The sequence below is a fragment of the Sylvia atricapilla genome, chromosome 26, assembly GCF_009819655.1.
Source record: "Sylvia atricapilla isolate bSylAtr1 chromosome 26, bSylAtr1.pri, whole genome shotgun sequence".
NCBI lineage: Eukaryota > Metazoa > Chordata > Aves > Passeriformes > Sylviidae > Sylvia > Sylvia atricapilla.
In genome coordinates, this window is record NC_089165.1 from 51,296 (window position 1) to 78,468 (window position 27,173).

At 48.9% G+C, this 27,173-nt stretch overlaps 3 protein-coding genes across 4 annotated transcripts; 1 reads left to right on the plus strand and 2 right to left on the minus strand.

Moving 5' to 3' along the window:
- Nucleotides 1–3,493: 3,493 nt before the first annotated feature.
- Nucleotides 3,494–6,782, plus strand: LOC136371794 (platelet glycoprotein Ib alpha chain-like). The gene is given in 3 exon segments (XM_066336068.1): nucleotides 3,494–3,542; nucleotides 3,545–3,717; nucleotides 4,260–6,782. Coding segments are annotated over 3 exon segments (2,358 nt in total). The 5' UTR covers nucleotides 3,494–3,508; the 3' UTR covers nucleotides 6,411–6,782.
- Nucleotides 6,783–8,775: 1,993 nt separating this feature from the next.
- On the minus strand, nucleotides 8,776–13,694 carry KLHL33 (kelch like family member 33). 2 transcript variants are annotated; one of them, XM_066336069.1, is made up of 5 exons: nucleotides 13,318–13,694; nucleotides 11,993–12,520; nucleotides 10,804–11,737; nucleotides 10,208–10,378; nucleotides 8,776–9,647 (listed from the first exon to the last, which is right to left on the minus strand). In XM_066336069.1, exons 2-5 carry the CDS (start codon nucleotides 12,513–12,515, stop codon nucleotides 9,071–9,073), a joined length of 2,205 nt encoding a protein of 734 aa, XP_066192166.1. In that variant the 5' UTR covers nucleotides 12,516–12,520; nucleotides 13,318–13,694; the 3' UTR covers nucleotides 8,776–9,070. The 2 variants fall into 2 exon arrangements, with proteins under 2 accessions (XP_066192166.1, XP_066192167.1); XM_066336070.1 differs by lacking the exon at nucleotides 13,318–13,694 and having other exon boundaries at nucleotides 10,804–11,587; nucleotides 11,993–12,654.
- Nucleotides 13,695–15,170: 1,476 nt separating this feature from the next.
- Nucleotides 15,171–18,609, minus strand: NDUFA11 (NADH:ubiquinone oxidoreductase subunit A11). Its single transcript, XM_066336072.1, has 4 exons — nucleotides 18,465–18,609; nucleotides 18,287–18,379; nucleotides 16,227–16,349; nucleotides 15,171–15,376 (listed from the first exon to the last, which is right to left on the minus strand). Exons 1-4 carry the CDS (start codon nucleotides 18,544–18,546, stop codon nucleotides 15,264–15,266), a joined length of 411 nt encoding a protein of 136 aa, XP_066192169.1. The 5' UTR covers nucleotides 18,547–18,609; the 3' UTR covers nucleotides 15,171–15,263.
- Between the last annotated feature and the right edge of the window lie 8,564 nt (nucleotides 18,610–27,173).

Consider the following 27,173-nt stretch of genomic DNA (forward strand, 5'->3'; position numbering starts at 1 on the left):
TGCAGCCCATGGATGAGTGACCCATGCTACAACAGTTCTGGGTCAACTGTTTGCCCATGGGAGGCACCCCACGGCATGGCAGAAAAAAGACTCCTCTCCCTCAGTGAACATAAGATCTTGAGTGATGAACTGACCAAAACCCCCCTACCCTGTCTCCCTGTGCTGTTGGTGGGAAGGAGGGAGGGGCTGGGGAGGAAAAAAGGTGTTTTAAAAGCTTATTTTACTTCTCATTATCTTCCTCTGACTCTGCTAATAACAAATTTACTTTATAGCTTTAAATTTGTACTTGTTTTGCCCTTAGAGTGTTTTTTCTCCTAATCCTTATCTCAACTCATGAGCCTGTCATTCATCTTTTTCTCCCCCCTTTGCCCAACTGTAGCAGGAGAAGGTAAGCAAACGACTCTCATGGGTGCCTGGTGCTTGGTCAATGTCAAACCATGACATATGGCAACTTAACCTTCAATGCTACCTGCATCTGCACTAGGTTGTTGGACATAAGTGCATATATAATGCTACATATAGCATTCCATATGTAGATATCATTGTAGATCCTGTCACATATGTTGAGAGCATTGCACAGTTCTGTGGAGACATCAATATTATTACAGATGTAAGACATATAGCACTGCTCAGCAGACCAAATATGCACAATGCCACACCATGTATGGTGTTTGACCCCCTCCACACCCACATGTTCCCCTCCTCTTCAGTAGAGGAGAGACATCAGCCAGTAGGGGACACTGCTGCAGGGGAAGGATGCTCAAGCACTCACCTCCCAGGGATACTAAGGGCACAAAGCACCTCAGCCTAGGCAGAAGGCTTTGGAGCTTTACACAGCCCACCAGGACTGTGTGGAGCTTCAGCCAGGCTCTTTTTTCTGGTAGCTGGCTGAAGGAGACACCATGGATCACAATGGAGAGGAGAGACCCAGCAAGACCCAGAGCTCCTCCAGCCTCCTGCTGGCCTAGCAGCAGCTCCAGCTGAAATGATCACTAGAAGACACTCCTGCCCACTCTGCATTTTTAAACATGCCCAGAAGAAATCCATTCATTGCCTCTGACATCACACAGCTTCAACATGGATCTGACTACAGCCTTCCCTTACTCTCCTGCAGAAGAGGATAATGAACCATCAACAACTGCAGTGGAGCCAGTGTTTGTATATCCAAACTCCACTGGAGAACACAATCCGCACTTGCTTTTTGCAATGACACCACTGCTTCAGCAGTGGGCAAACAGATGTGAGACAGGCAATATATAAAACAGAAAAAACAGGGTCAAGCCAGTCTTACTTTTCAGCATGCTTCTGCTATCCTTCTGTTACTAAATCCTCTAACATCATCAGGATAAAAAAACCCTGTAACACTGTCTTTTCAGTGTTAACAAGTAATCCATTACTTTATCCTTGGTCCATATGTGTGCGTATGGTCAACAAAATTCCAGCCTCCAACAAATACAGCAATACAAAACTTTTAAACTTATTTACAAATTGTTAGCAAAAAAGAAAAAGAAATTAATGTTCATTGACTCTGAATTACATAACTTTCATAATTAGTGCTCTGTCCTCTATGGGCTGTTTATTTTTTGCTTCTTATGCTAATTACTCCATATTTTTAGTCTTTTTAATATCTTCTTCCTCCAGTAGGGACTTTCCAACACATACACTGAGTCTTTGTTAGTCTCCTCTTTATCTTCTGGTTTCTGTGAAAGATCCTTGTAGTCTATAAATTCTGCATTCTAGATGACCAGCTTCAACAACTCTCCCAGTTTTTTTTTCATTGAAGCGTATCAGAGTTAGTTTAGCAAAATGTAAAGTTCCTGTAATTTTTCCAAGCTATGTTCCCACAAAAGGAGCATAGGACAACTTTACTAAATGCTGGCTAAAAGTCATTTAAGACTAACACACTACTTGTAACACATACTGGTTATGATTAATTTTTAAAAGTAATTAGAAGTCAATTAAAACCATTAATTTAAAAATATAAAAAGTTATATAATTTCCAACAATGAGATCTAGGAAATGGAGCAGCCAAAGCACACAGGTGTATCTTACTGTAAAAATTAAAAGTAAAAAGAAGCAAAACAGCCTGGGGAATCAGAGGTTCTAGTTAAAATGACACCTCCTGTCTCAATTCCCGAAGACCCTGTTCATGTTTTCTTTGTTTGGACAACAAAGAAAAAAAATTAAAAGAAGGCAAGAATATTATTAAGAACAATTTATATTCCAAGATTAAGTAACTCATGTCTTTAACATGAGTAACAGACACTATTGCCATTTCAATTACTGTTGTAAATGTGGGTATCATTTCAGACTCCATTTATTCTGCAGATACCATTATAAATTAAGATTCCATGGCAGAGGGTAATGCATCTGCGGATGAGTACCCCAATGTAGTTACCATCACACATACCATTTGTAACTTGCATCTAAGCTCTGTCTTCCAGCACTCAGGCATGTTGTGACTATCTGCACAGGCTGAAGACATTCCTCCTACCTGACTGCCAAGGCAGAATGGTGGACACTCCTTTGAGAGCAAAGGCTGCAACTCCACCCCAGAGATCTGCATCATCTACCCGGTCTACTGCCAGTACCTCCATTCAGCCCCATTTACTCCCCATATAACAGCACAACTAAGAAGAGGGTACCAGCAGGAGGAAACTCTCTTCTAAGAGATATGGAGGCACTATTTACTGGCCTGCTGCACTCTCTAGATTATGCTGCTTAGCATGGATTTGTATCAGAGATGTCACTGAGAGACTGCCATGCCTTGCACAGTCCACCATTAACTGCTGCTGTTGTTTCATGTGGGTGCCAGTGATACAGTTAGGAGCAGTCTGAGCAACAGCAAGGATTACAGAGCCCTGGGAGCAGCAGTAGCTGCTGACTCTGGAGCACACGTAGTTTTTTCATCAATCTTCTCAGTCAAAGGGAAGGGATTTAAAAGAGCCAGTAGAATCTGGGGAATCAAAAAGTGGTTACAGGACTGGTACCACAGCCAGGGGTTTGGCTACTTAGACCATCAGACTTGCTCTGAACAACCTGGTCTGCTGAGGGCAGATGGAATCCATCTGTCAGAAAAAGCAAAAAGCATCTTCATTCACAGGCTTGTCATGATGGAGAAGAGGGCTTTAAACTAAACTACAGTTGCTGGGGGAGGAGAGCCTCAATCCATCCCACTCCCATCACAGACAGCAATGGATGTCCTAAGCCTCAAGGCATCCTGATCCAAATGGGTCTGCTTCCAGATGCAAGGGCTTCTCCAGCATCATGGGCATAGAGTAAGTTTATTATCACCTCAGCCCCTTCTCAGAAGCTATGGCCAATGCTCCTGCCCATTTCCTCTCCAGAAGCAAATGGAATTATTTTCTGCAAGTGCTCCTGCAAGTCATAAGGGGAAAACTGCACTGGATCTTTCTTGTTCTGCTGTTCAAGCCAGACTGCAGTGGGCCACGACCATCTGCTGCTGGGGCAATGCCTGCTGATCCTCATTGACATTTTGCAAGGAGAGATGGTGATGTGGCAGTGCAGCCACAGCAAGAGCTGTGAAAAGGACAGGAGATGGGTTTAGCTTCTCAGGAAACCACAGCTCCCTTCCTACAACTGTGGGTGCTGATAGAGCACTGGGCAGCTCCCTGCTAGCACTGTCCCAGAGCACTGCCTGGTCCATGGGCAGGAGGAGGCAGAGCAGCAGGAGACTCAACCGTGGAAGATCTGCAGGTGAGTCACAGTGTTCACAGGGGCCTGGTTGCTCATGGAAGACAGTGCACAGGAAGTTCTTTTCATGATGCATGCTCCTTCCCTCCAAGTCTAGGAGAGGGCTCAGCTGTTGTTAGGTAAGAGCATATTCAGGGAGATTCTTCCAGGACACAATTTTTCTGGGTTGAGGTGGGTGTGGGTATGCTGGGACATAAACACTACAGAGGCATGGCTTTTACAGTGGTGAGGGCAGCAATGCTGCCCCAGTGGACAAGGCACTGCTGTGAAGAGGCCCGTGAGTCAGGTTCTCCTCACTGTGAAAGAGAACAAGGAGAGCAAAAGGGCCAAAATGGAATCTACTGGCCTCCAAGGACAAGATGGCAGTAGGTGTGGGATTCATCCTTCCCTTCCACCATCCCAGGGAGGAGCTGCAGAGCTCAGAGGGTGCCACAGGGTCTAGCAGGGTTTGCTAGTTTTGCTGCAAATGGTGCTTGCATGGGAAGAAAGGCAATGTGCAGGTTCATCCCTGAATGCACCCACACCCCTCGGTTCTCCCCCTCCAGGCCATGCAAGTTCCTGCCTTCACCCTGGTCACTTTCCTGGCTCTGCTGCCCCCAGCCCAGCCCTGCCTCTCAGAGATGAACAAGGTCAAGGACCTCCTGGAGGTGAACTGCACGGGGCAGGCTCTCAGCACAGTGCCCCCAGACCTGCCTGCAGACACAGGCATCCTGCTGCTCAGCGATAATTTCCTGGAGTCCCTCTCCACCACTGCCTTTCTGCCCTTTTCCCAGCTTGAGGACATTGACCTGGCCAACAATGGGCTGGTGGCTCTGCATACGGGGGCTCTGCTGCCATCCCTGAAGGAGCTGACCCTCTCCCACAATGCACTGGCAGCCCTACCAGTCCTGGAGGGCCTGCCTGCACTCACCCACCTGGCTGTGGCCCACAACAGCCTGGAGACACTGGCCCCGGGCGCCTTCCGCACAGTGCCACAGCTGCAGAACCTGGACTTGCGAGGCAACAAGATGCAGAAGCTGCCCCAGGAGGCCTTTGCAGGGCTGAGGGCACTCAGGGAGTTGGACCTCTCAGACAATCTCCTGAAGGAGCTACCCAAAGAGTTGCTGCAGGACCTGCAAAAGTTGGAGACCCTCTGGCTCTCAGGGAATCAGTTGCAGACCCTGCCCACTGACTTTTTCCCAAAGGGGCGCCTCTTCATGTATGTCTTCCTCACTGAGAACCCCTGGCATTGCAACTGTGACCTGCACTACCTCCAGACCTGGGTCCAGAAAAATGCGGACATTGTTTATCAGCCAGAGCGGGGCCTGGTGGAAACAAAGGTGGAGGTCGCACCTGAGAAGGTGCTATGCCACAGCCCTGCTGAGCATAGGCAGAAACCCGTCATTCACTTCAAGCTTAACTGCAGCATCCTGGAGGATGCAGATGAGGATGGAGAGGATGAATATAATTATGGGGAAGAAACAACAGAGAAAGCTACCATGACGCCCTTCCCCCTACATCCATTCATCCCCAAAGAGCACATGGCCGTGCCCTGTGCTGTCACCTCATCTTGCCTTCCTACCCTCACTACCACAAGATCTCTCCTCAACAAACCTTCATTCAGCACCCCTTGTACCTCCACCCTTTCCCCGAGCACTTTGCTTGAGGTGCTAACAAGCATCAGAGCTCCTAGCACCATCACTCCTATACCAGCCAGTCCCACCATGACACCCAGACAGACCTCCAGCACTGCCACCATTCTCACTGCTGTGACCATCATCACCCTGCACAGACATGCCACCCTTGACAATGCCACCTCACTGCCAACAACTATGATCAGAAGCCCTTCTAGCACTAGTGGCCAGCCCCAAACCACCCTTGCTGCCAGCACTATCTATGGCAATCGCATGGGGTCCACTGGCACATTTCCTACCATTTCCACAGCAGTGTCTTCTACTGCCATGGTAGAGGCCTCTTCCATTGTCAGATCTCCATCTCCTCCTTCAGTGTCAGCCAACACCATGCTTTCCACACATGCCCCAACACTACCAACTCCCCTGGACACCACACACTTCACCCAGCCTGCATGTTCCCCCCTACCTGCTCCTCCTCCCCTCTGCCCATGCTCCATCCCAGGACAGGCTGTACCCGTATTGGGTTTGCAGGCCAGTGGGGATGGTCTGCAGTGGGGGCAGTGGATACTGAGGCACTGCTGCCTGTTGCACTGGGTGCTCTACCTGGCCTCCTTGGCTCTGCTGGTCCTGACCATGCTGGGTCTAGCAGTTTGGCTGGGATGGATGTGTCTGGTGGGACAACCCTCCTGGCACCAGTCCCTGCAGATCCAAGAGGTGTGGTATCCACTGCTGGAATGGAGGAAGTCAACAGGAAACCCTATGATGCATCTCAGCAGCTTCAAAATGCCCCTCCAGCGACCCACATTCTGCACAATCAAGGAAGTGGAGTTATGCCCTAAGGTTACCTACTGCACAATTAAAGACCTGAGCATACAGCGCAATCCTCCTGCAAGTTACTCCTTCTGCACAACAAAGGAGTTGTGGGTTCACCACAGTCCTCTGCAGACATCAGTCAAGCCTTTCTCCAGGAAGCTGATGGTCACGGACCTTGGCTTCCTGAGGACCCCATCTTCTTACAGCCTAGACAGGGGTGTCAAGGCCATCAGTGATGTCAAAGTGAAATATGCAGGTAACACCATGTAAATGTTTCTGTACACTCAGAGAAAGAGATCAAGAGTTGTAGCTCTGATTTATATGTTTTGTTTTAAAAGGGAAAGATCTACTTGCCTAGAGGGAAGCCATCTTCTTCCTCTAGTATTCTCAAATAGCCTGAAGGTTTCCAGAGCTAAAGTAATTCCCTGGGTATTTGGCAGAGGAAAATAATGTCCTAAACTGGTCAGTGATAATCTGGGTCTGCCACTGCCTGGTTTTGGGGTGAGTGAGGGCAAGTAGAACTTCTATTGAGCTCTGTAGCAACTGCTTCTGTTCATATCATGCACACAAAAATACAATACTCTTTCTACTCAATGCCAGCTTATTAATCACATAATAAATATTCTGTGCCTGAATTTATAAGAGGTTATAAATTTAATTTTAATAAGAGGCTATAAATTTAATTTCATTGGACCTGCCACAAGTCCTGGCAATGCACAGTGAATGAGAAATTTGTTGTCAGTATTTGGAACACTGAAGACAGGGAAGAAAAGTCCATGGAATACCAGAATCCTAGAATATCCTGAGTTGGGAGGGACCCCTGAGGATCAAGTCCAACTCCTGGCCCTGCACAGACATCACAACAATCCCACCCTGTGTCTGAGAGCATTGTCTAAATGCTCCTGGAGTTCTGGCAGCCTTGGAGCAGTGACCATTCCCTGGGGAGTGTTCAGTGCCTGACTACCTTCTGGAGGAAGAAGTTTTTCCTAATATCGATCCATTGGGATGCCTCTATGACAGCTCCAGCTGTTCCTGGGGTCCTGTCCCAAGTCCCAGAGAGCAGAGATCAGAGCTGGCACTCCCCTCAGGGGAGGTCTCTGTGACAAGGTCCCCCTTCAATGCCCTTCAGTCAGAATACATCAAGTGCCCTCCACTGCTACTCATACCTTTCCCCTCTAGATCCTTCCTCATTTCTGTGGCCTCCTTTAGATACTCTTTAACTGCTTTAGAGCCTTCTTATATTCTGGCATTCAAAACTGCACACTTATACTCTTGTTCCTGACTTTGGCCTCAAACATGTGATTCTTCTCTGTGGTACTGAATCACTTGGGGAAAGCATCCCACTGGCAGGTAATAAGGAAAGTGCAGGTGTTGATGCCTCTGCATGACCCATTATGGGATGGCTGGATAGGGAGAAGTAGGGTGGGAGGCTTTGAAGGGCAACAGATGTGGCTTGTAAGGGATTACATTAGGACAAAGCACACTGGAGCTGGCCAAACTTTGTGACCATCTGTCAAGATGTCACTCAAATATTTTGGGAGGTGTGAGAAGGAGGCAACAGTCGCCATTGGTGGAGGTGGAATGGCTTGCCCCAGAACTGGTGCATAAATGTAGGAGCTGGATCCTATGAATCACTTTTCCATCCTGAAATGCAGTTCCAGTTCTAATTGCCCCAAATGTGTTGTCAAACTGCTGTGAGTCAGCATGGCCTTCCGCCAGATTAACTACGGGGTCCACAGGTAGGAATGTGTACCTGTGCTTGGCCAGCATGATGAGTATGTCTCCTGGAGAAGGCCTAGAGTGCAAGTATGTCCATGGATGTACACATATTGCATTTGTAAGGAGGCACTTGTCTGTCTGTAAGTACTGTCCTCTAACCACACTATGCTCTCTAGCCCTGTTTCCTGGGAGAAAAATGAGGCAAGCAGCTCCAGTGCTGGCAGAGTCTGAAGGCCCCAACAGTGGGGCACAGACATCTGCGGACCAGAGCTGTGGAAAAAGATCTGTGTATCTTGGTGGACAGAAAGGTGAACAAGGTCCAGCAGGGCACCTGGCAGCAAAGGGAGGGCAACAAAACCCGGACTGGGTTAACAGAGACAGAGCCAGCAGGCCAAGGGAAATTATTATCCCCTTCTCAGAACTCTTTAGACTACAAATTTTTGCTGACTCCTACATGTCTTGAAGACACCCAGTTCCCTCCCCACAGCCACTACTGGTACCCCAGTATTTCTCAGAATCCCATTACCTTTGCCTCTCCTTGCAACTCCTCCCTGGAATTCTTCCACCTCTTCACACAAGTGACCTGACTCCAGGTCACTCCAGGAACCCAAGACCTCTCAAAACAACCTAGGAACCCCAAAGCCCCCAGGACCCCCTGTTCTACCCCACCATCAACCCCCACAAATCCTTGGCATCCCATGACTCTATTCCTGGAGGATCCCCTGTGCACTCTAAGATCCCTCTCAGTCCTGAGACACTCACATATACCGTTGTGCCCAGTGAGCACAGACACACTGGGCCCCAGTGCCCAGCACCAGCCACCCAGGACACCTAGGTCACTGGTCTCCTGCTGACCTCCTGCTATGAGAAGCACCTGGAAGTCTGGGTTTCCCATCAGAAACAACAGGACTCAGCGTTCAGGAAGCACTTTTATTTAACCAAAATGTGGGGGGAAATTGGGGTATTCTCAGCTCTCAGTGAAGGGTTCAGACAAGGGGATTGAGCATTCCTGGAGGGACAGGGTTACACTGTGGGGATTCTTTATGTTCCATAGGTTCAGAACAGTCTAGGTCATGCACCCTGAGGGGTGAAGAGTTGCTGGAAACAACAGAAAGAACCCACTCTGTGAGAGGGATCTGGACACTTCTGCCCCATAGAGGTACCCATGGATGCTACCTAGATATCCCAGTATGGGGTGCAGAGAGTACACTCTAAGCATTATTGGGAGTTTCTGTTGATCTCAAGGGGTCCTTAAGGCAGCTGGAGGCACGCAAGGCAGGGGGTACAGTGAGAACACAGGCTTGTAAGTCAGTATAGGCATGGGGCAAGGTGCCTCGGGTGATCCAGCGCCGGGTACCCGGCTGGTAGGCATGGATTAAGTGTGTGTCCTGGTAGGTCTCATGACTGTACCCTCCCAGTACAAGCAGTTCCCCTCCCAGCACAGCTGCACCCCCAACTACATGTGCACGGGGGAGGGGGCTAAGTAGGATCCAGATGTTCTGCTTTGGGCTGTAGACCTCAAAGGTCAGCTGGTCCCTGTAGCCAGTCTGCCCAGCCCGTTGACACAGGCCCCCTGCCACATAGAGCTGCCCACCTGCTTCCTCCATGATGTGGCCAGCTCGCTGGCCATTCATAGGGGCCAGGCGTGTGACAGGTGCACCTGGGACATAGCGGAGCAAGGATGCCTGACACTGGTAGGCTTCATCACACCCACCCGACACATAGAGCTCACCATCCAGGGCACACGCCGCATGCCCACACAGAGCCATTGGCAGGGGTCGGCACCTCCTGGGCAAGGAGAGAGGGAGGGGTGAAAGACAGGTTAACCAGGGCTGTCCTGCCATGACTGAGTACCTAAGGGTTCCCTGGTGAGCCGTGTCTTCATTGACCACTCAGCAGGCAACACTTGCCAGGACCCAATGAGCCCCAGTGGACAACATCAGCTGACAAAGAATGGATGCCCCAGGGGCATCACTGTTCAACATTTTGTAGTTGCCATGCCATTGGTCAGTCACAGTGGGCTCCCTCAATGGACAACATTGGCCACCACCCCATGAACATTCTGCCTATGAGAGGAATCAAAGTACTTTTCTCATTGGCAAATGGCCAACAAGACCCACAGTGAACACACTACTGACCAAAAACTCATTTGCCACCCACTAGGCAACACTGGCCAACACCCAGTACCAAAGGGACATGGTTGTTCAACACCCAGTAGACCTCTCTCAAATACCACTGCAGGTCCATCCTCTACTGGAGGCTTAGTGACACAGAGCACTGGGAACCATGGGCAAGACAAGGGGCTCTGAGAGAAAAAGAAAACTAAGCATCTGCTGGGGCAGCCTCACCTCCAGGTGTCTTTGGCCAGGTCGTAGCACTCCACAGTATCTGTGCAGTAGAGCTCCCCTGAGCTGCCCCCCAGGGCATAGATGAAATTACCAAGTGCCACAGCAGCAAAGTAACTCCGTCCACATGTCATACTGGCCAAACACTCCCAGGAATCATTCATAGGCTGGTACCTGGGTTTGAGAGGCAAAGGGGCAAGAGACTACCTGTTACCTACAACACCATGAGCTGATGTTGGCACCACTGAGGACTACAACCCACCTACAACTTGCCAATCCCATAATGCCTTGGGTCACCTTGGTCCCCTGGTCACCTTGCATGGGAATATCCCCTCCTTCTGGACAATATCAAACCCATAATGTCCTGGGGCATCTCCAGATAGAAGCCTCCCACTCCTACTCCCAAAAAGCCTGTAACACCCCAGAATAGGAGGGCACCTCTTAGTCCTACAATCAACTCTTACTAGAATATCTTGGGGCCACCTGACCAGCTGCAACGCCACAATGTCTTGGATCCACGGGGCAGGTCTAGCTCTACCAATCCCTCCCACAATGTCTGGGTGCCATATGGCAACTCTTAAGTCTTCTGTAGCTCTCACCTGTAGACACTGGCTAGGGTGTCATGGATGCCGTAGTAGTGTTTTCCACCCAGGATGTAAAGGTTGTTGGCCACCACAGTTACAGCATGACGGAAGCGTGGGCCATCAGGAAAGTGTCCCAGTTCCCGCCACTCAACCTGCTTCACCGACCCCACAGCACTGAGGTAGCGGTCTGCAAACCACAAGTGTCTGCTGGGCTTCCGGGCAGCCAAGTTGCCCTTTACTTTGTCTCCACCACAAACCACCAATACGTCTTGCAAGGAACGTACCCGGCAAGGCAGTCGGGCCATGGGGGTGAAACTTGCTACCATGAGCTCGCGGAGGATCTTTGGGTCAGCTGCCCCTGCAGTCACAGATGGGACCTTCTTCAGCTCCAGGCTGGACATGAGGGCAAAGCGAACAGATGACAGGATCTCTTTGGCTAGATCCTCCTGGCCATCTCCATTGGCCACAAGCCACCGAGATGCTGCCTCCAAGGCTTCCAGTTCATGGAGCACATTGAGACCATCAGAGCGGAGGAGGCGGATGAGAAGGCGTGCAGGAAGATCCAGGAAGGCCGGTGTAACCATCACACAGGGGAAGGTGGCCAAGATGTAGTTCTCTGCTACATGGACCACCTCATCCAACCCATAGGCCACAGCAAAGGCCAGCACATCAGGGACAGTTTCTGGGGTCAGGCCATGGGTGAAAACATCCAGGCAGAGAGTGAGGAGCCCCCAGGCCTGGTAGCGCAGGGAGGTCTCAGCTGCCTCCAAGACCATGGGCCATGGCCCTGCTACAGCTCCTGTGTAGGCAAAGGAGAGGAGGAGACGCAGTTCGGCTGGGGACAGCCCCGTGACCAGTGGGTCGGCAGGGTCGTGGGTGGCCTCCCGCATGGGGCAGGTGAAAAGGGCCCGGAAGAAGTCACAGGAGCAGCTCAGGGCCAGTCGCTGAACTAGGAGGAAGGAGGAATAATGGTGGGAGGCAGCAGGGGACCCTCTGCACTGCGCAACCCCCAGAACTCAGGTGTGCTGGCTCTGTACCCATCAAAGCCCTAGCTCTGCAAAAGGGAGCAGCCCTGTGGGCACCTCTAGAGCCTGATCCCCTCCTGGTGCTGCAGTCTTATCATCCCCACCAGAGGACTTGGCCAGCCCAGAGCACCCTGTCCCACTCCTCAGCCCTTCATAGGGGAACCCCACCTCATGCCCACCTGGGATGACCTCGTTCCCTGCCTGGAGCTGGAGGTCACAGCCCACACCATTGGTGTGGAGCTGCTGCATGGCTCTTAGCGTCTCCCACTGCTCCTCCAGGGGCTTAGGACCTTCTTCCTGGTGGTCAATCTCCAGATGCAGTGTGCAGGCAGTCACCAGCCGGGGGGCACCCAGGGCCCGAGCAGCCTCCTCCACCTCTTTCACCCGGCCATGGGGCACAATTCCCCCATAGGCAAAGGTCAGCACAGCCCGCCAGCCCCAGACTGTGGTCCCAGGTGGCAGGGGAACATGGGGTGGAGGATCTTGGCGGAGCTGTCTGGTCCTGCCCTCCAGGAAGCGATAGAAGAAGGAGCTGATGGAGGCCAGGACCACGGCATGGGCCATGTCCCGCTCTGGGCCCACAGCCACATCCACCAGCTGTCCTGTGGTGCGGAGTTGGTCAGCCACAGCCAGGAAACGTCCAGCATGAGCCCCATCCCGCAGGCTCCACTGGTCTGGAGCCGGCCCCTCTGCAACCCACATCTTGCCTGTGGAAACATATGGAGCAGGTCTCAGGGTTCTGTCTTCACAGCTGGCACCTCTGGCCCACAACAGGACTACTGGCTGGGGACATGAGGTCTTGCTACTGGCACTGCCACATAGCAAAGCCACTGGATCCACCACCAAAACTTCTACCCCACAGCCAGGGACACCAGGCTCAGCTACTGCTCCATTACTGATTTGATGCTTCTTGACAAAACTGCAGCTCCATAGGTGAGAACAACGGCCCACTTCACTGCCCCATAGCTGAGCCTGATCTCCTCACCTGCCTCATCTCTGAATGCTTAGCATGAAGCTACTGACCCACAGCCAACACTGCTGCCCCATAGGCCTATAGTTCAGGCCACTGTAACCACTCACACCTTCTGTCCTATAGCACACACAACCACACTCTTTCTCAGCCATTGCTCCAAAGCTGAAACTACTGATAGTCCAACAGCAACCAAGGCACTGGCCCCCAGCGAAGCCCCTGTCACGCCTGCTCAGTATGTGGCAGTGCCTGCTATGCACTGCTTGTCATGTGTCACGCTGCCTGTCACACATTGTGATGCATTATCCTGCTAGCTGTCTGCAATGTCATGTTCCCCTGCACCCTGTACTGTCGAGGTGTGCTGACCCTCATGACATTGTTGCCACCCCTTGCCCCCACCATGTTGCTCACTGTTAGCGCAGTGTCACTTGTCCTCGCTCAGGCCATGCACTTTGCAGCCCAGTGAAGAGTTGCTGTATGCTGTGCCCCTGCATTACTTTGTGGCCTGTTATGCCATGCACTTGTCCCCCTTACCGCCTGCTGCTGCTCTGCAGAACTCCTGTGACCCCCTAGGAATGTGCCTGGGTAATTATAGACCAGACAGAACACGTGGCCCCAGCTAGGAGCTGGGAGAGGCTCAGGCAGAGGGAGGTCCAAGGCCCCAGAGTCCCTGGGCTGGGACAGTGGGTCACTGAATTCTGAGGACAGGCAGCAGGGCCAGCTGAAGCTGACAGGAGCTTCTGTAAACCCCGTGTTACCCCGGGCAGGTTCTGCTGGCGATCTCTGGCCCCTCTCTAAACCTTGTTCTTCTCCAGAGCCCGGGGTAAAGCAGAGCCCCATTCCAACCCCTCAGGTAGGTGACAGACAATATGCCTGCTCCCCCACCCCCATTAGGGGGTGATAGGTCTATCACCACCCTGCAAACATTCAGGACCCTACCAGCCCACACAGAGCACATATCGGAGCAACACAGCCGGCCATGGCTGTGACTGTGTCCCAGTATCACCGTCCCTCCCTCTGCTGTCCTCTGGTGCCCCAATCTCCTCATACTGCCCCCTCCCCTCACACCCCATATTCCCCTCTCCCATGCACTGGCATCCTCCATGCCCACATTCCCTGTTTCTGTAACCCATGCACCCATCCCCTAAATGTCCCATCTCTGTACTGCCGTTTCCACATGTCCAGTTGTGTAGCAATGTATCTGTAAAACAGGTCATTCTGATGCACCAGCCAAACTGTTTGTGAGTAATCTTATCAAACCACCTACAGTGTTGTTATTAGAGCTCTCAGGAATTCATCAAGGTTACTGAGAAAACAACAGGATCAAAAATAAGAACAGAGAGCCTGAGAAACTGTTTGCAAAAAATGTAAACCCTAGATAAGGGAAGCACGTGATGATGGACACTTGACCAACTGGATGTCCTGAAGATGTGTGCTTGCCTCATGCACAAGCAGTTTAGCCAACCCGGAGATGCGTGCCCACGTGGACAGTAGACCTAAAATCTGTATCTGGCGTGTAATGTGAACAATAAACAGTTTCTGTTGGAATCATATTGGTTCTGTTGTTCAGTTGCCCATTTTTCCCCTGCACAGCTGAATTCTGTGTCCCCAAAGATATTTTCACATCCTCTACAAGCCCATTTTTCAGCACTTACCTATTCTGCTTGTGAGATTTTTTTTTCTATCTTGTTATTTCCCATCCTTTGCTGCACACCTCAGCCTGCACTTTCTGTAGCCACTAAGTTGTGAAAAAGTGCTATTAGATCTAATCTCGATCTTTTCTCTGGGCAAAATGATCCAGTTCTCACCTCTCTTTTTGCACCCTGTGCCTCTATGCTCTCCACCTCCTTAGTGGGTTTGCAGGACACACTTGTTTGTTCATAGAAAATTCAACAGGACAGCCATAAGCAATCTGTTCCAGTTCTCAGTTGGCGTTCAGGGGTCCCTTCCAGTCTCAGATATTCCCCATTACAACCCTGAAGCACTTAGCTCTATAAACTTCCTGAAATGCTTTTCAGAAGAACACCCCAGGCTCCCGAACATCTCTTGGGCAACCCACTTCTTCTTCCCTACTCCACCTTCCCCATCTTCAGCTCAGAGCCAAGCACTTCTTCAGAAGCTTTGGCTCCAGACCCTCACTGATGGGCTCAGCGCAGTGTAATCCCACTCCTTGTCAAGAAGCCCCACAGGACCCACTCAACTACAACAACCTCACTGAAGCTGCAGCGTAGTGCTCACGCTTGCACGCATAATACTGAGACATGGAGGCAAAGTAACCTGTGCACAGAAATCACAGCTGGACCAGAAGATACCGCTTCCCCTTCAGCAGCTCCAGCTTTCTGCACCTCAGCCCAAATGCCAGGAAACAGCCACATGACACCACGATGTTGTGACAACTGCTGATTGAACCGAATCTTTATTACACAATGTCCTAAGTACATACAGCATTTGGAAGCCAGCTCACAGGGGAAAAGTGACATTTACAGCTTAGGAGGTCCTGTCAGCCTCCAGCCCTCCTTGTTACCGATCTTCATGAGAGCTGCAGTGATTCCGAACCCCAGACATGCTGTGGTGCCAGTGAGGTAACTGTGAGCTGAAGAGAAGACATCAAAACCAGAAAAGACCCATCAAGGCACAAATCCTTTGCAATAGATCTTGATAGACCACCATTTTTCATAAGTCCCTTGACTATCAGCAACACTGGCCAGAGGAACTGGAGAAGTGGTCTTTTGATAAAATTGCATGCTTATGGCTTGCAATTTGAAATATCAATTTCAGTAATCCACTGCCCTGTCCCCATAAGTGGGCAATCTTAAATGGGCTCATTTGAGTGACAAAAGTAACAATCACTGCTTTAACCTCTTATCAGCTCAGCAACTAGGACAAGTAAAGATTAATTCTAGTTCACCACAACTTAAAACTTAAAAAGATCCCTCACTTCTTTAGGTTCATGAATGTCTATAGAATAGAGAGCTGTGTAAGTATCTGCAGGAGCTGCTTAAGCCTTATAAGGGGCTATAGGAGCAACAGCAGAAAGACAGCTTGTCCCTCAGACTACATGAAGAATTCACATGGCAGGTATTAGATTGGACTTGCTGTCTAAAATAAATCACATTTGTTGCCAAGAAAACATGGATTTCCACAACTATATTTTTCCTATCCTGCGATTTTAAAGTATAACCGGTAGCTCTTAATGGCAGTACTGAGTCAGTTCTCCTTCCATTCTGTATATCACTTCATATTCCCTTTCATATCCCCCCCTCCTTGCAGCCATATTTATTTTAGCAGGGCCATACAATGCCAATGAAACTGGCACGAATAGAGACTGAGATGAATCCTTACCAAAGAAGCCTAACATCAACATTCTTTAATTTTTTTCCCCAACAGAAAAGTTTCTAAAACCAGCAAGGGCATGTTTCCATGCAAGCGTTGTCCAGAGTTACCTCTCACTCCCAAGACAGCTCCTGCTGCACAGCCACCTATGAAATAGTTCAAAGGATCCTCTGGTGCTTCCCGGACTTGGGCACTGAGACAGGTACTTAAGCCAAACACAGCTCCCAGTGTAGCTGTAAACAAGAAGTAAAAAAACCAAAATCCTCAAGAACCAGGGTATTCTCACTGAGCATGATTTCAATATCAGCATGACTAAATGGCAAACAAAGTAAGATCTGTTTCCCATTTCCCAGGGACATCCTATCCCAGCTGCTACAGTGAGATTCAGCATTCACCCAGTCCCACTCAGCTCCCCTGGGTTTCTCGCCCTGCACCCCGTGGATCCCACTCAGCTGCGAGCCGCAGCCTCAGAGCACCGCACAGCCACTGCCGCCAAACAGCACTGCATCCTGCTGGGGTACTGCCTAACAGCCCTTCCTGACTAGGCCACGGGGCACCCCTGACACCTGAGAGTACTGGAGGGGAGCAGTGCTGTCTATGTAGCCATCTCCCCAGCTCTGCCCGGACTCTGCACTGTAACTCAGCACTCAAGTCCCTGTGAAGCCACCTCACAGCACTGGGCAGAGCAACTCCAAGGGCTCTGCTCTCCCTGCACACTGCCAGTCCTGGCACTTTCCTCCTCTGCCTGCCTGGGGCTCACAATGGTTACTGGATAGCAGAAAAATGAACCGAGTGTGTAAATGATTTTTGTTTGTAAACTGACTTTGCAATTGAATTAAGAATTTTGAACTGAACTAAGAAACTGCAGAGTAGAAGTATCCTGTCCACTGAATAATTACACACCTCATCCCATCAGACCCTACACTGATGTAACTGCAAACTTTGGCAAAGAGCTGTGTCAGGAAAAGCTGGGTTTGTATCTAACACAAACTCTTGATCATGAAACGTGAAACTGTCTACCAGGCACCATCTGCACATTTCAATTCATCTTTCTCGGAAACAACAAAAATGACCAGGATAAAAATTTTTAATCCCTATATAAAATCAGCAGCTCCTGTTACAAACCTATGCAGAAAATTAATTATGCTGATGCCAAAACGAACTGAAAAGAGCACTGAAGAAACAAAAGCTCCATATCCAGGACTGCATTTCAAGTTTACTGCTCTCCCTGCTTTGGACCAAGCATCTGCAGGCAAAATGCACGGCTTGAAGCCATAAGGTGTGGGCCCTGAACAGCAGACAGGACAAACCCTTCTCAAGTACAAAACTAGTAAGAGGACCCAATACACCTGTTTAGGACTAAGGGATTTACTGAAATCACAGTGGATTACGTGATCCAGTCCTTTCATAATGACCTCAGTTTATTAGAGGAGATGCCAGATTTTGCCTTGGAGTCAAACTACTCAAAAATGCAAACCTGGACCGATTGTGCCCCAGCTCAGAGAATCAGCACTTGGGGGAGAGGCAGACATAATGACATAGGCCATCGAATTGGACTGAAAGTCTGCTAAGAGAAAACTGCACTTGACAAGGGGCAGGGGGAGCTTCTGCTTCTGTCACGCAGCCCCTTCAGCACCCTGCTTTTCTCTTCAGCATTCACAGACAATTCAAGACAACTACATGATTTCTCCTTGTCTATAGAACATGATGGGAAAACCCCCAAGTTTCTTTCCTTTTGCCACCAAAAACATTGCATTGTTCTTTAGCAAATGCAATTTATTAAATACAATGCCTACATATATTAAGTAAAAACCTAATTTGCTTACCCTATCTTGTTGCCCACAAACTGAGTATTCTAGAAATAATCAAACAAAACCCCAAAAAACCAAAACAAAAACCCACAAAAACAAAAAAAAACCCAACGTAACTTTTACTCTAGATTGCAAAAAGTATGTTACCTGACCTGAAAATCAAGGATATGTCTTTCCATTTCAGTGTTCTGGCTCTCTGCTAAACGACCCAGGGCCGGTGCAGGAGAGACCACCGAAACCGTGCAGGGGCAGAGGAAAGGCAAAAGCGACGGCGCAGCCAGATCGGGCAGAGGCGAGACAGCTCTGCGACATGCCGGAGTCCCACCCCATAGTTACACTGCGAGGGTCCCAGCCCTTACCCATCGTGACACTGTCCGCCGCCGCCGTCTGCAACGCGGCCAGAGCCGAGCCGGGCCGCAGCAAGATGATGCGATACGCCGCCCCGACCAGGCCTGCAACACAGCACCGTAGGTCATTGCCCGAGCCCGGGCCCCGCTCGGCCGCCCCCCGGCGAGTTCCCTTCCCCTCAGTGCCCACCCGCGGCCGCGCCCACGCGCGTGGTGAGCCAGGTGCGCTGAGGGCACTGCTCGCCCTCGGGCCCGTCCCAATAGCCCGCCATGGCGACAAGGGCACGACCGAGGTATCGCGAGAGGGCGGCGCGGCCCCGCCCCGCGATGCAGCGAGTGCAGGGATCGGGCCGCAGGCATGCGCGCGGCGGGCGCGGAGGCTCCGCCCCCTCGTGTCCTGGCGCGCGGGGAGAGCCTCGGGCTGGGCGGTGTGCTCCGCCCGCGGCCTGCCCGAGCACACCCGTACCGTCACCGCCTGTGGTAAACGCGTATTATAAAGTTGGCTTTTCGCAAGATGTGTGCTATATGATTAATAACTTTATGGTAAGGATATAAGTTTTTAGTTCTGCTCTTAGTAAAGAAAATTAGCCATAGTGGTAGTAGTGATATAGTACTTGCTTAAACTGTCTGTTTGGCCAGGATAACATCCAGTGAACATGTAAAGAAGACTCTGCTATTGATACACCAGCTATCAGCATCTCCCATCTGAAGAAAGCACGGACCAAGGCCCAATCTGGAGGTGATAATGAAGACACAGCCCAGAAACACGCAGCTCTAAAAAGGAGTCCCAAGGAGGGCCATGCTAAGCAGTTCCTGTAATATGGAAACTAGTTTATGGAAAAATAGGAATATTCAACAGACTAATACAACAGAAAGGGTATTTAAAGAAAGTCTCTGAAATAGCGGGGTGTGGACTTGGCTAAATGCCAAGTCACCCGGCCAGCCGTACTTTGCTTTTTTCCTTATCTCCTAATTGTCTCATTTTCTGTTAAACCTATTCTTAAATTTACATGGAAAGTGAACCTTGTTTTTCACACCCACAAAAATTCAAAACGCCCACAACCAAACCAGACCACACCAATCTCCCCACCCCGCAAGCGGCCAGCAAAGGCAAACAGCAGGGGCAGAGGCATAGGTTCCGGCAAAAAACCTGAGAGCCGCGCGTGGAGTAACTGGAAACGAGAGGCAGGAACCCCTTGGGCCAGTGTGTAAAACGAGATTCATTTTTTATGTAAATTTTAAGAAACAGGTTTAATAAAAGATAAGACAATTAGGAGATAATAAAAACAAAGTAGGAGCGGGTGACTTGGCATTCAGCCTGCTTTCATTCAGAGGCTTTTCATTCAGAGGCTTTCTTTATAAATACCCTTTCTATTGTATCATTCTGTTGAATATTCTTATTTTTCCATAAATTAGTTTCCATATTCCCGGGACTGTTTTGCATGGACCCTCCTTGGGTCTGCCTTTTTAGAGCTGTGTGTTTCTGGGCTGTGTCTTCCTTATCACCTCCAGCTTGGGCCTTGGTCCGTGCTTTCTTCAAATGGGAGATGCTGATAGCTGGTGTACCAATAGCAGTCTTCTTACATGTTCACTGGATGTTATCCTGGCCAAACAGACAGTTTAAGCAAGTACTTTATCACTACTACCACTGTGCCTATTTTTTTTTTACTAATAGCAGAAATAAACTTACATCCTTACCATAAAGTTATTATTCATATAACACACATCTTGTGAAAAGCCAACTTTATAATATGCATTTATAACAAAGGGTGAAAGGAACGAGAAGGTGTCTGCAAACAAACTGTGGGCCTGCTGGTAGATAAAGCCGGATACTGAGAGGTGAAAAAAGCAATGGAAGGAACCATAAACTCCACAGGAATTCCACTAATTGACACAGACTGTTACTCAATGAAGGCTGTACTAAATCCCTGGATTTAAAAAACAAAGACACAAAGAAGGAGAAAAGGGGGGGAGGTACACATTATTAGGGGGTCTGTCATTAGGTGGTTCAGGAAGTCTGTACCTCACAAGTACCTCAGCCAATGGGGAAAGAGAGAGGGAAAAGCAGCTGGGAAATCAGGATAAAAAGGAAGCTGTGTCTTCCAACCACTTGAGAGATCCCACGGGAAATGTCCATGGCTTCCCCCTTTAAGCAAATTGTTCCAGGATTTCTCTGTCTCCTTTTCGGACATAAACCTCTGGTGTTTGTGAATTAATTTTCCTGACAAGGGGAATGATTTCCTTGAGGTCTGGCTCTTATTCTTGCTAAAGCTAATGGCAAAAGGCATACCCATGGCATCTCAGTCTCTGTAACCAGCTTCAAAGACGTTTCTTAGTTTGCCCATTCATCCTTTCTGCTTGACCTGAATTCTCAGGGTGCCAGAGGGTAGGAGGTCCCATTGAACTCTCAAAGCAGCCAAAATCCATTGAAGGATCCCCCTGTATAATAAATTCCCCCATCCAAGTCCACTGCCTTCACAATCTGATATTCAGAAATCATTTGTTAACTGTTATAAACGAATTAGCCAATTTTATAATTAAAGAAAGTTTATGAAATCTTAAAAATATAATTTTTGGAAAAGCCACAAGCAACACAGTGCCAAGCCAGGTGATCGGCCCTGGGTGAACAAGATTTGAATCCTCGCTTCAAATCTCCATGGCTCACAAATTCTGCTTCTGCAGGGTCTTGTTTTATACTTTTCGGCTGAGTGGGGGTCTTCTGGCTCCTCTGTTGATCTTATCCTTTTAGCATATTCATGTATTTCTCCTTTCTTGCTGCCTGTCTGGATGAAGAGTTTCCCAGAATGGGTGAATAATTAATTTCCTTACTGGAATTCTGTTTGGGAATACACATCTCTGGCAACGAATATTATCTTTGATGCATATTGAATGTGTATCACTGGGACCTTGTCAGACGAAGAAATCCTTTGGAATCATCATTTTTGGAGATGGCTTATCCTTGCTTGGTATTTGCATTTTTCTCCCCTTATCACCTGATGTAAACTGCCTTTCCCACCCGTCACTGGTTTGGGTTATACGAAATGCTGTAGTTTTAATTATTTTGCACAAATTATTTTCTAACATATATCACATTAACTGATCAAATAGTTGCTGAAGTGACTAGAAACTCCTCTGGCCACCCTTCCAGCCAACATACAGCACCAGAGGATATCTAAGCCCTCACTCACCCAGGGCATCTCAGCAAAATATACCCGACATCTCTGGAAAGGACCTACAGCTTAAGGTCATTTCCCTGCATTGCAGTCTCCTTTGTAGCCTGGCTATTAACTTTAGCCAGACACTCCTCAGTAGTTTGTTTTACTAAAACAAAAGACCCAAGGCAGTTCATCTTGAGGAAGGCTTCTGCCAATCCTGGACACCACAATGACCCCCCCCCTCATGGAGCTGTTTTAACATTTGCAGGGTCAAAGCTCCTGGCATCCACTGTTGTTTACTGTCCTTTATAAATCAATTCTTCCTTCCTTTTTCTACCCCACCACCTTTAATTATCTCCAACTCCCCTGGTGGAAAAGACAGCACGATTCCCCCCTCACCCCCCACCTCAGCAACCACTGAGTCACAGGGAGTAAAGGGAGGCTCCAATTCCTTTTCCAGGCATGGGAGAGCTACAGCTAGGGCATTAACCAACCTCTCTTTTAATTTTCTTGCAATACTCTATTAATCCTAAATATTGTCACAGCCCCCCTTCAGCCCTGGGCAACAGCTCCTCCAAGTCTCTCTGGTCCCCCTCTGGCTGATGCACCACAAGCCTTCAGTCAAAATATGCCCCACACATTCAACCTTTCTGTCCGTTGTCTGTGCCTTCCCTTCAGACACTCCAAGCCCCGCTCCAGCCAGAAAACCGCAGTGGCTTCCCCTACCACCTCCTCCCATTCCTCCAATAGAAGTAATTCTTTCATATACTGCAATAACCTAATTTCTAGGGATGGAATAAATTTGGTTAATATTTGGCCCAAATAATCTTGTTCCTACTCAAAGGCTAAGTACTGTTTACTGTGCTCTGTGGCATTCCCAGGAAGAATCTTTTAAATCAAGTCCTGCACAATAGCAGTGTGAGGAGGGAACCTGGTTCAAGATGGTATAAGGATCTGGGACTGTGGAGTGCCTGAGTTCCATTATTTATTCTTCAGTCCTGCACCATAGCTGGCAGGGTAGCAGTGTTACAGGGAGATATACATGGCTGTAAAACATCTGCCTTTAACAGGGATTTAGCTACAGGCTGCAACCCCTTCCGTCTTCCTTCCCTTGAAAGAGGGTATTGCATTTTAGACACCTGTTGTCCAGGTTGCCTCAGAGTAATGCAGGGATATGGAGAGGGTCCACATGCAGTTTTCCACATTCCACTGGGACTATGCACACTTCAAGGTTCACTTTAGCATAAGCTTTATCAGCACAACAGCACTAGCCTCCCCGTCACTTCTCATGACAGTAACTTGCATTCCCCCAACTTAGTTATCAAATCTCCTCTTAGCAAACACAATTACAAACTAGGAACAAATAGAAACTCATGCATTTGAAACCCATCTCCCACACTCATCAATACCAATTGACTTAAATGGTCATCCTTCCCACTTATCAAAAGAAGACTTGGACAATTTTCCCCCCTTTGGCATAAAATTCAAAGTAGACAGAGAGGCTCCGATGTCACTAGGAAACGCAATTCTCAGTCCAGCAAGGGCTCCAGCATAGAGTGCCCCTGGTACAATAGAAGATCTGACACCCTTAACAATTCCTTTCTAAAGTTCTTATTTTTAACAAACGGCACATTGATTCTGTCCCAACAGCCGTCTTGGTGGCCGCCCCCTTCCCTTTGGTTCTGGCGCTCCCTGCACGCTTTTTGCCATTGAGGGCTGTAAAAACTGTGACATTATCCTTGCCTGTACCTTTACCTTTTTCTCATCCCTTCTTTCGTATCTTTTATATACCTGATCTGCCTTTCTAACCAATTCCTACAAGGGCCTACTCTGCCACCTGTCCAGCCTGTGCTCCTGCTGCCTGAGCTCTCGGCCTCCCACAGCCTCTGAAGTCTGCAAAATCACTCACCTTCCCAGTGATCCAAACAAAATCCCTTCTTGTATCAAGCCAGGCTTTGGTGACACATTGTCCCTTACACCAAAGCCGGTCCTTGTCCCACCGCAGTGTCCAGAAACACTAGCGGCGATTGATGGAGAGACGGGAAGACTGATTCATGATCAGAATACAATTTTACTCAGCTTTTCCGAGTCTTATATACCATTTCAGCAAAGTTAATAACTTCTACTACAATAATTAGGTTAAAAGATCATACAAGCAATTTATGCATTTTACAACATCTTTATCGTAAGGGGTTGATTGAATCTTTTCCCTTAAGCAAGTTTAATCCCATCTTCTCATAAGCGCAAAGTTCTGTCTGTCCTTGCCACAACATCCTAGTCACCAGATGAGTTATGCTAATTAAGTCTGTCTTACTCTCGGTCTTCTGTCTTCCCACAACACACCCCTGGCATACCGATGCAGGCCCCCGGGCCGCTCTCGCAGCACAAGTTCTCTAAACCACCAGGTGCCAGCACAGCCGATGGTGCTCCAGGGACAGGTAGGCGGACGGAAGAACATCTCGCAGCCTCATGGGGCCGGGAGCCACTGCAGCCCCTGCCCGTGGGGGTGGCGGCTTTGGGCACCTCATGGAACTGAGCCCTGACTGTCCCAAAGCCTCAGCTTGGTCCCGCACCTCCCCCACAGGCCCCCCCAGCCCGAGCCACCGGACCGGCACTCCTCACCATAGAGAAACTCCCTCAAGCCCTGGGTAGTAAGCAGACAAACCCAAATCCTTCACCTTGGCTCCATAATGACTGAGGCTGCAGGAACAAGACCTCTATGTTTTCCCTATCCCGAAAGCCGGGAATACAAAAAACTTGCAGCCGGCCCTGAATTAGACTGTAGATTTTGAAGATAAAGTGGAGAACATCCCAGCCCTCACTGTTTCTCGTTTCTTATTGCATAGTCTTCTATTGCTATTTGCCTTAACCGTATTTCTTCGTACTCCCCTTCAACCTATCCTTTCCCAAACCGACAGAATCAAACCAACCCTGTTGTCGAGACCCTTTCTCGGCTCCCCGTACTGCCCCCTCTGGGCATCCATGTCCTTATCCACCTCTGGGAGAATGCGCAAACCCAACAGACTCCCATAGGACCCTTTGGAAGTATTTTGGGATCGTCAGCCTTACAGTCGAGACCCTTTCTCAACTCTTCTTTACACTGTCCCCTCTGGGCATCCTGCCATATTTTACTCCTTGAAGTTATCATTGTACTCACTGGTGAGATTTCCAGTGTCCTTTCCTGTGGACTATTCACGGACCCCCTTAGTCCATCACTCGTCTGTGGGTCTCGGGTACCCAATCAATCGCCTCGTGCCAGCCAGGGCCAAAGGGAGCCGATCATTTAAATTGTGCGAGGCACGCCTCCAGCTCCTCTTGCCGCACACCGGACCCAGACATTGGAAGGATCCCAGACAAGTCCCTGTTTTGTACAGAATATCACAGTATGAAAAGCCTGTGTCCCCAAAGGAGACACAGGAGTACTTCGACTTTATTCAAATAACAAAGGAAAGTCCACTGGGCCATGCCCCAACCGGGTTTTCTCTCTCAATGTTTCAGAGGGCGCAGCCTCCCTTTTATCCTAAGCTCCCAGCCACACAGTGCCCTCTTTTTTTCCCCACTGGCTGAGGTACTAGGAAGGCACAGCCCTCCCAAACTGCCTACCACATATTCCTCCTTGAACCTTGTATTTTTTACCCCAAAGTTCAGAAGTTCGGGCTTGTGCAGAGTCCCCCATTTGTCTGCTTCAGGAGTCAGGCTGTCCGGGCTCTGTAACAGACCTGCTGCTTGAAGTTAGTGGAGATATTAAGACACATTTCAAAGACGTTAACACCCATACCTTCATCCATCAAATTGGTCTGTAAAGACATTAGCATGCATCCTCCCTATCAGTGACATACCTTCAAGCAAAGCTCTTTCAGTTGTATTCCCAACTATTGAAACAACTTTCAAGATCTGACAGAAGTCTACAGCTGTAGTGTTGTGAGCTCAAGCTTTCTCACCTCTCTACCTCTTTTCCCTGTGTGTGAGAAGCATGTTAAATACTTGATTTCTGTATTCGCCAATATGCTGAGTCCCCCACAGCATCTCTTCTCTGCAAGAGGAGCTCAAAACAGCAAGATTGGGATGCTACTTCTCAGTTATCCAAAGGAATTTTTTTGTAGCACTGTAACCTGTCAGCAGTGGATTCGGGGCTTCACAAGCCCTGGAAGCAGGGAAAGAAGAGGCATGGCTGTATCACACCAGAGATACACTAGGATGTGCTCACAACATGGCAAGCAAATCACCTCCAGTCCAGAGCTGTCTCAGAGCCAGGAGGAGCTGGTGCATAGTACATTCACAACAGAGGGCCTTCCACTGTCCCTCGGCTTGGGCACTGCTCCCTCTGCGTGCCAGAGAGCTTGCTGTTCTTACACACAGAATAATGCCACCATCAGGCACCCACTGGTGGTTTAATAAAAGCAGTGTATTTTAGAACAGGTTTGCCCCTTCTCCAAAGCACTTCCTAAGCACATCAGTCACAGGGCTGTATGACTGCAGAAAGCAGGATGGAGGAAAGATTCGCCTGCAGGGTGGCAGACTCTGCAAATGCTCTCTCCCCAACATAAACACACAGAAGCCACTGAATCTTGCACAGGGCAAGACTCTACACCATTAAGTAACAAGTAGCTTTCCGGGATCCAATCAGCTCTTAAAAAGCTCATCTGAGGCTCTATCCCATGCAGTAGCTTCATAATGCTTCCTCCACCATCAAGGGAGGTGGGACAGAGAATGCCCATCTCTTCTGCTTTGCAGCAAGTACAATGCCTGTAGCTGCAAGACTCAGGACCCTGGTGTGTGCACCTTTCCACTTGCCTCATGGATAGACTGCAGCTAACCTTGCCACAGTGCTGGTAGGGTTTATTCAGCAAATACACATCCTTCAGCTGCAGATCCTCCACAGGCTGTTCAGAGAGCTGTTACAATAGGAACGAACAGTTACCTTACTACAAACAGGCAAGTTCCAGGGAAAGCAATGCATAATTAATATAACATTACTCTTAAAATACCAACTTATTTCCAAATATTTTTACTGCTGATAAACAAACTTGCAGATACAGAATATTAGTTCCCTTAAACAAGGGGAGGGGTTGCCATCATACTACAAGCTGCAGATAACTGGGGTTCCTTCTATCTCCAAAACATTTTCAGAAATGGCAGAACCATCCATCAGCAAATTGCATTTGAAACATTTCCCCATTCTTCCCTCTAGGGAGCTTTTTGTAGGGCCTTGTCCAATAGATGTCCTGTCTGCAGCAGCAGTTCTCCTCTGAATTCTCCAGAACAAGAACTTATCCTGTCTGCCAAATGGACTACAGACAGCAAGCTGCTTTTCAGAGGAGAGTGCACAGTCAGCACATGGATGCTCAGCAGTAGACACCCTGCAGTGGGGGCTCAATGACACCTCCTTGTCTCTGGAACAGGAGAAGGAAATCACACATAACATCACCATTTGGTTTTCCCAGTTTCATTAGAAGCTGATGGTAAGCTACCAGAATTTGATCACGAGGGGTTCATTTAAAATAACCCGTACTTAATTCACAGATAACCTTGGAAAGGCATTCACTGCCCACCCATGCAACAGAATTACCAGTGTTCCCCAGTGACAAATCAGCTTTTGTATCTTTACAAAGGAAGAGTTTTGGGAAGGAGTCCTTGAAAGGACGAAGCCAAAAAGGGAGCTCTGAATACAATCTTCAAATGAGACTTTATTTACAGAATCGTCTGTAAGCATTTCTTAATGAGATACCTGCACTTTTACCTAG

Coding starts and splice junctions, on each gene's coding strand:
- NDUFA11 (XM_066336072.1), bottom strand. CDS start 18,546: ATGGCGGGCTATTGGGACGGGCCCGAGGGCGAGCAGTGCCCTCAGCGC. Junction 18,380..18,464: donor GCGCGTGGGCGCGGCCGCGG/GTGGGCACTGAG, acceptor GCTGTGTTGCAG/GCCTGGTCGGGGCGGCGTAT. Junction 15,377..16,226: donor AGCTGTCTTGGGAGTGAGAG/GTAACTCTGGAC, acceptor TCTTCTCTTCAG/CTCACAGTTACCTCACTGGC.
- KLHL33 (XM_066336069.1), bottom strand. CDS start 12,515: ATGTGGGTTGCAGAGGGGCCGGCTCCAGACCAGTGGAGCCTGCGGGAT. Junction 11,738..11,992: donor AGGGAACGAGGTCATCCCAG/GTGGGCATGAGG, acceptor CCTTCCTCCTAG/TTCAGCGACTGGCCCTGAGC. Junction 10,379..10,803: donor ACCCTAGCCAGTGTCTACAG/GTGAGAGCTACA, acceptor TCTCAAACCCAG/GTACCAGCCTATGAATGATT.